The sequence below is a fragment of the Notothenia coriiceps genome, unplaced genomic scaffold (assembly GCF_000735185.1).
Source record: "Notothenia coriiceps isolate Sejong01 unplaced genomic scaffold, NC01 NC01_scaffold00023586, whole genome shotgun sequence".
NCBI lineage: Eukaryota > Metazoa > Chordata > Actinopteri > Perciformes > Nototheniidae > Notothenia > Notothenia coriiceps.
The window spans coordinates 223,352-230,685 of record NW_011356287.1 but is presented as its reverse complement, the minus strand read 5'-3'; the positions used below and the strand labels follow the sequence as shown (position 1 = coordinate 230,685).

Sequence of the window (7,334 nt, the reverse complement as noted above, 5' to 3'; positions counted from 1 at the left end):
GTGTGGTACAGTGTGTAGGTGCGTGTGGTACAGTGTGTAGGTGCGAGTGGTACAGTGTGTAGGTGCGTGTGGTACAGTGTGTAGGTGCGTGTGGTACAGTGTGTAGGTGCGTGTGGTACAGTGTGTAGGTGCGTGTGGTACAGTGTGTAGGTGCGTGTGGTACAGTGTGTAGGTGCGTGTGGTACAGTGTGTAGGTGCGTGTGGTACAGTGTGTAGGTGCGTGTGGTACAGTGCGTAGATGCAGAGGACAGACAGGTCTCAGTTGGTTTGGTGTCCTCTGCTTACTTTTAATACTTGTAAATAAAAATTTTGGCCCGTAATTTATTTTCCTCATTGTAGCGACCAGAGAGGGGAGAGGGGGGGTAGTGTTACGTTATTATGAGAGTGCTCTCATACTTGTTTGATTCTGAAATTGTATATATATATATAAATATGTGTGTGTGTGTGTGTATATGTCCGCATCTGTAGCCTGTTATTGTCTCATTATACCGCACTGTCAATGAATCAAAGTAAATATATAAGTCATCATGAACACATCTGTCCATCAGACAGAGGGCTGCTGTGCCTCCTGTCATCATTAATGGACGTCTCTTTAAAATGACCGCTCAGAGGAGAGGAGTTCTCATTTCTCTAACCGCCTGCTGCTTCCCCTCCTCTCTCCTCGGTTCCCCTCCTCGGCTCCTCCGCTCGCAAATCCTGTGGGCGGGACTAAGTCTCGAGGATAGGAGTCGAGGAGGGGAGTTAGAGAAATGAGAAAGGGCCCCTTTAAGGACAGAGGGTGTTATGTGTGTTTAGAGCTCGTCTTACTTTTCACAGAAGCTGCTCATCACTCCCCAGTAGGGCTCCGGTACGGCAAACCATTCGCAGTCTCCTGGGCCGATGTTGATGTTGACCGCACAGAAGTTGTTGTGCTCCTGGTGACCTGGAGACAAACACAAACATGTTTAAATGCAGTAATCCACACAATAAAACATAACCTTCAACTTTAGTAATCACAGGAAAGAGGTGTTTAGAGTGTATTGACCTGCTATCCTGCTCCCGGGGACCTTCATGTAGAGCTGCACTGTGTTCATGCCCAGTATGGTGTGGCCCACGTGGCTCAGCAGGTTGCCGGCGGAGACGACTCGAGCGAAGGCCGGGAGCTTACTGAGCTCCTGGAGCTGCTGTTTCCACCTGCAGGAGAGAGGAGAGGTCATTATGAAGAGTGTCATCAAGTTCAAATGCTTTGCTGATTGTTTTAAAGCTTCTTAACGATCCAAACAATCCAGATCAGGACTCACTTCCTCTCGTCCGACACGTCGATGTTGGTTCCAAACTTGATGTGCTTTAAGGGTCCCCTTCTTTTGCGTGCAACACTGAAAACACAAAAACTATTTACAATAGCAATATGGAGCTTTTAAATGTGGATAAATAATACAAATAAAAGGTTATTCAATATAAAAACATGGTGTACCTCTCTGCTGACGCTGGCTCTGTGTCCGAGGGCTCCTTGAGTGCCTTCTTCTCATTCTCCTCCTGAAAACAAACGCATTAAAACAGCAGCACTTCAATTATTTGGTTTCCTTCAATGTCCAATTTTCTTTCCCTAAGTGAGACACGTATCGTATCACTGACCCGCAGGGACTCCTGGAAGGACGCCGCCTGGTACTGGGCGTATTTGGCGATGGTGGTGTGCGCTCGGGCGCTTTCGCAGCGCCACATTTTCTTGGTGCCGGCTGGGTCCCAGTTCTCATCGGCGGGCTGCGAGAGCTGCGTCCAGACCTCCACCAGGTGCTCCGGGTTGGCCTCCACCAACGTCTTCGTGGAGAAAAGACCCAAGTCTGCAGAGAGACGGGAAAACATGAATAAAACGCTGATGTGTTTGTGATTCAAGAGGATATGTGTAAACTAAGCATTTACCCAGTTTGAGTGCTCCAGCCAGTCCTCTGATGACGGTGACCGGGTTGGAGGGGTTTGTGCAGAACTGGTGCAGGGGGGGGAAGAAAGCGTCCCTCTTGTTCTCCAGCTGCTCATCAGACAGGAAACAGGAAGTTAAAGGAAAAAGAAAATGACCCCCTGCTTTAATGAACAAGACTCATCAGGTAAAAAGAGTTTCTCGCACTTCCTCAGCCCGACATTTATCCTAAACTGTTAGGGTAATACTCACATAGATGCTCGGTGTGGGGGGGTTGAGCTTGTCTTTGGGCAGGGCTGGTGAGGGTGGAGGGGGCAGCCGGGGCGGGGGGCACTTATCGAGGAGGATACTGCTGTTGGAGAGACCATTCCTCCCCAGGTTCCTGCACAACATGTTAGAAGTTAAGCACCAGCAGACACGCCCTTCCTCTGATCTCACTCTCCCAACATGTGTATATTAGCTACATGCAAGGGGCAGCCACATTTGACCTGTTTCATGTCAAATAGGGGATCATTCACTTCCATTTGATCGACTGACTGCAGCCAAATGGAGGAATCTGTTCACCCGAGTGATCTGCGCTGAGTAATATCTGCACGGCAACAAGACTGCCCAGTAGCCTTCAGTGTTGTTAACACTTACATAATGATCTGCCTTCGGTTGTGCAGTTACTCTGAAACGCCACCGGGAGGAGACATCTCCAAAACAATCCTGCTCTCATCATCACATCAACAGCTAAACACACCCCCTTTCCCCCCCCCCCCCATTTACCTTAATGAGGGCATAAATGTAAAGTACGCAACATTTCGTTCATACCTTTCAAACGTTGCATGCATCTTATCGCATTCAGACAAACCCATTTCCATTCATCTACACCATTTTTGTTTGTACCTTGCACAGTTCAAACCCAGCGCTCTCTGTGCTTAAAATGCATCAACGCAGCCTAGATTTTAAAACCATGCTTCTTAGGATGTTAGAAAAAGGAGAAATTGCCAAACGCTGTAACTCCAGTGCAGACTCCTTTAATCAACACCATCCTTTCCCCTGAGGCTGGAAGGATCTGATGCACCTGCAGGACACCACCATGTGAATGAAACAGTCTCACCTGCAGGCCTTCAGCACGTCCGTGGAGCTGGGGTAGATGGATATCGAAGATGAGGACGAGGACGAGGAGGAGCTGTGTGCGTGAGGAGGCGTAGCTTTGAGACTGGTGACGGCGGGGGGCTCGGCCTTCAGCGGGCTCTGAGAGTCCTCGGAGATTCCTCCTTTACCGTTACCGTTCACGGCAGGCGCGGTGGACGTAGCGGGGGGGGCGGCGTTGGCGGGGCTGTGTGCGCCCGTCTGTGTGTGTTCTGAAGATTTGGGGGAGGGCGTGGCGGTGGATATGGCAGAGATGGGCGAGGAGGCGGCCGAGTTGCCCAGCGCGTGGGGGGTGGAGGGCAGGGCGGCCGGGTGGATGTTGTTGACTTTCTTGTCTGACGTGGTGGATGAAGTCCCTTGCGACGGCCCCTCCCCCCCCTCAGGGTCCTTCCCCCCCGCCAGCAGGGCAGTTAGTCTAGGATTGTCTGCGCTAAGGCTCGGCTTCTCGCCGCCTTCCGCCCCCTTGCCGTCCTCCGAGTGAACGTGATTGGTTAGTCCGTCCTCCTGCGTCGTTTTGCCATCAGCTGACGGCGGCGTTTTGCCCTCGGGGCCCCCGTTGCCGAGGGAAGCTGCTGCCGTGGCGATGGCGGCTGCGGTGTTGCTATCTTTGGTAGCACCAGGTGCTGCTCCACCTGAGGTAGAGGAGAGGGGGAGGGAGGGGGGGGACGGGAGGTGGTTGTGAGGCTGCGGTCGTGGCGATGGGGCGTTAGTGGAATGTCCAACCTGATTGTTGGGGGTCTGGGAGTGAGACGGGAGCCCCTCACTACTGGAGCCCGATGCATGGGGAACACACCCCTTCTGAAGCCCCTGCAGGGAGGAGAGAGCAACTGTTACACATTGGTAGCGCTCCAATACATAGTACATGCTCGGCTAAGGGGCGGGACATCTCTAAGCAGAGTACCAATCACAACATGATGGCCAGCTAACCAATCAGAGCAGACTGGGCTCTGGTTTCAGACAGAGGGTGAAAAGAGGTGCTGCAGCACAGGCAGTATGAGAACAAAAAGAGCTTTTTGAACCTTAAAGCATGGAGACATGTAAATAGAAGAATAAAATAATAGTTTTGACTCTTTCTATTATTACATGTGCTACTTACATACCGTAGCTCTGTAAAAGACATTGGGGTTGTGCATTAGAAAAGCTTTACAGCCTTCATTAAATCTCTTCTTAGTGTTGCTTTCAACAATAGGTCAGTAGGATACATTAGAATCCTCTTATCCACATCTTAGCCACTTGTTGGAGAACAGGCAGTGATTAGAGGGTGGGGTCTGACCTGAGAGGAGTTTAGGTGCAGGGCCGGGCGCAGCGTGGCGTCCTGTGTTTGCGCGCTTGTGCAGGTGTGAGGTAGCAGTGCTGCGTCGCCGCTGCCGGCAGGCTGCAGGTAAGGCACGTCTCCGTTGGGTCCTGTGGCCGCGGGCCCCGACTGATTATTACTTCTGTTACTACTGTCGACCGCGGGGAGGGGGTCTGAGTGTCCGTGTGGCCCAAGGCCCACGGGCCCGTTGGCCAGAGGCGGGCACAGGGGCCGTTGGGGGCCCAGGTGGGGCCGGAGGCTGGGGTTTGGGGAGGGGAGGGAGTTGGTGGTGGGGCCGTTGGGGAGAGAGGGGCGCACCTGACTTCCTGAGGCATTCTGTCTCATCTGGAAATGAAAGGATCACATCAAATTAAGTTGATGCAGGATGTGCAGTGTGAGTGTGAGTGTGAGTGTGAGTGTGTGTTTGTGTGTGTGTGTGTGTGTGTGTGTGTGTGTGTGGCAGCAGTATATTAACCTGGTGCTGGTGCTGCTGCATCATGGTGAGCTGAGCCTCCAGCTGTCCCAACATCTGCAGCTGGGGGGGCTTCAGGCTCGCTCGGTTACTCCGCAACTGTTCCAGCACCTGCGGAAGCACAGCAACAATAATATTAAAATATTATAAATAGAGAGGTGCATGATGAAGTATTTTTGTAAGCTAAGCTAAGTCGTAGAATTTAGCAGATTTGTACTTCTAAGATGGTGCATAGAAACGCATTTTGATTTCGATTGGAAATTACAAGTTAGTGTGTTACTAACCTGTAATTTCTGCGGGGAGAGGTACCAGTTGGGGACTGGCTGCTGTGGGGGGTTACTGACCCATGAATCTCCCTGAAAAAAAAGCACATGTAAAGATTGAAGATCTGATACGGACACGGCACAGATGACCCCCCCGCCTACTGTGAGAGGAAGCAGCTTCCTGTGGTTTACCTTGCCCGGGCTGGAGGCTCTCCTCCTCTTGGCGGGGCAGGACGGGTCCTCTGCTTGGCCCAGCGGACCCACGTGGGGGGGCAGAGAGGGGCCCCCGCCCTCTGCACTGTGATTGGGCTTACAAGCCTGGAGGGGAAAGGGGAAGGGGGGGTTGGCGGGAACGCAGGCAGCAAAAGAAAACGTAAGGAGGAAAGAAAAACAACGTAAATGGTAGGACGTAACAAAAAGGTCATGGAGGACAAGAAGAGGTTGGAGAAAGAAAAAAGCAATCAAGCGTGTTTATTTAAGAAAAGAGAGGAGACAAAGCAAAGCGAGGGATGGAGAGTAGGAAAAAAGAGAGAGAAGGAAGAGCAATTCTGTGATTGAGTGTTGGCGCTTCAGACAAGCAGAGCAAAAACACTGGTGTGGATCTGAAGCTGTGACCTCATAGGGCAGCGCCAGCCCCGAGGAGATCTGTCACTAACGCTGGGTATCACACCTGCAGCCTCCTCAGGACTCCTGATGTTCTCCTTATTGCAATTAAAAGTTGATCTGAAGCAGCTTTCCAGAGTGCACTAGCACGTGTGACCTGACACTGGCCTTAGCTCTGAGGGAGATATATGAGCCAGGAAAGCGCAATAATTCAAAGAAACAAGAATAAATGGCGTTGTAAACCACTGCTACTTATTGTTTTCCATTTGTTTTTGCGTATTTATTTATATTTTTTCAAAATGTTTGCTTGCCTTTTTACAACTTTTTTATCTAAACATCAATATAATAAGAGCCATGAATCGTCTACTACACTTCTAACGCTGCTAGGTTTGAGAGGAAAATCTAAACCAAAAGAAATGTTTTTTATCCATCACGTACGTCCTGGTTCCCGCTGGAAGAGGCCTCAGAGTGAATTGACTCTCACCAAAGTCAACACACACACAGCTACAGTTAGACAACAGTGATCACACACACAAACATGGACACGAACAGAGCTACTCGCTTCTACTGTGTGATGGCCGTGAAATGAGTGAAGTGCTGATGAGACACTAGGGGGCGTCGCTGAGCAGCTGCAGGACATCTAAGGTCAACTACTGAGAGGGAGGGGGAGGAGGGAGGGAGTGGACAGAGCCAATGGGAAGCCGGGGTTCGGGCAGCACGACCTCACCGATCACACAGGGGATCAAACGCCAATGAGTGTGAGAATTATCACAAACACAGCCTTCCAATTAGAGCACTTTATATCAGATTAAGAGCAGTGTGGTGCAGGTAAACAATTACAAACTGATTTTTAAATCAGGGGCAAGGGAGGAGGAGGGGGGGGGTAATCCTGACATTGGATTACAACCAGGATTAATAGCAGGAGAAATTGAATGGGAAAGAATTAACAAAAGCCTGCATGAAGTGCTTTTTCTTTTTTTAGCGTGATGGGTGAAGCCGACGGCGCTGTGGAGAAGACAGGAAGTGCAGGGCTGGGTAACACTTGGCTGGACCCCTACTCACTTTAAAACAGATGCCATAAAGCAGCCATGACCTGGACTCTTTACATAGAGGGTGTTTTAAAAGGCGATTTCTGTCAATTAAATCAAAATCAAAAAGGAAATAGAAAAACGAAAAAAATCCTTTTGTTGTGGTTTGTTTTTATCATTTGTGTTTGGGTTACATAAAAAAAATAAAAATAAAGATTATAACTGGTAATTGGATGAAACTGTAAAGTAATCTGTACTTGTATAAATGTATGTTTGACCTTTTCTTGCTTTTAGCCGTGGAAATTGGTGTATGTATATATGCAATTTTGTTTATTTATGTGTGTATTTATATACATACATAAATACATCTAGCTCCTAAGTTTGCAGCTCAAAGGCAGAAATATTTGGGTCCCTGACCAAAATTGTTGAAATTGGATGATAACGGGGGGGGACCTTTATGTTTTCTACCCTCCTGCTGTGCTAATATTGAATTAGTAGCATTCAAAAATGTACATTATATATTTGGCGGCTTCTTTAGACATCTGATCGTGGCGTGCAGCTCAACTGTTACCCATCAGTGTGGACGACAGTGCATGCGCGTGTGCTGACCTGCAGGTCTGTGTTCGCTCACTGTAAAGGGGGG

General features: G+C 49.6%; 1 protein-coding gene across 2 annotated transcripts in view; it reads right to left on the bottom strand.

Moving 5' to 3' along the window:
• LOC104954641 (histone demethylase UTY) overlaps nucleotides 1-7,334 on the bottom strand; it is a 30,721-nt gene that overhangs the window by 4,498 nt on the left and 18,889 nt on the right. For both annotated transcript variants that reach the window (XM_010781802.1, XM_010781803.1), the window contains 12 exons: nucleotides 5,253-5,378; nucleotides 5,082-5,153; nucleotides 4,801-4,908; nucleotides 4,305-4,670; nucleotides 2,997-3,838; nucleotides 2,147-2,276; nucleotides 1,900-2,005; nucleotides 1,615-1,820; nucleotides 1,454-1,515; nucleotides 1,281-1,355; nucleotides 1,025-1,173; nucleotides 808-922 (listed from right to left, as the gene is read on the bottom strand). In XM_010781802.1, the coding sequence (XP_010780104.1) occupies nucleotides 808-922; nucleotides 1,025-1,173; nucleotides 1,281-1,355; nucleotides 1,454-1,515; nucleotides 1,615-1,820; nucleotides 1,900-2,005; nucleotides 2,147-2,276; nucleotides 2,997-3,838; nucleotides 4,305-4,670; nucleotides 4,801-4,908; nucleotides 5,082-5,153; nucleotides 5,253-5,378 (2,357 nt within the window). The remainder of the gene's footprint in view (nucleotides 1-807; nucleotides 923-1,024; nucleotides 1,174-1,280; nucleotides 1,356-1,453; nucleotides 1,516-1,614; nucleotides 1,821-1,899; nucleotides 2,006-2,146; nucleotides 2,277-2,996; nucleotides 3,839-4,304; nucleotides 4,671-4,800; nucleotides 4,909-5,081; nucleotides 5,154-5,252; nucleotides 5,379-7,334) is intronic.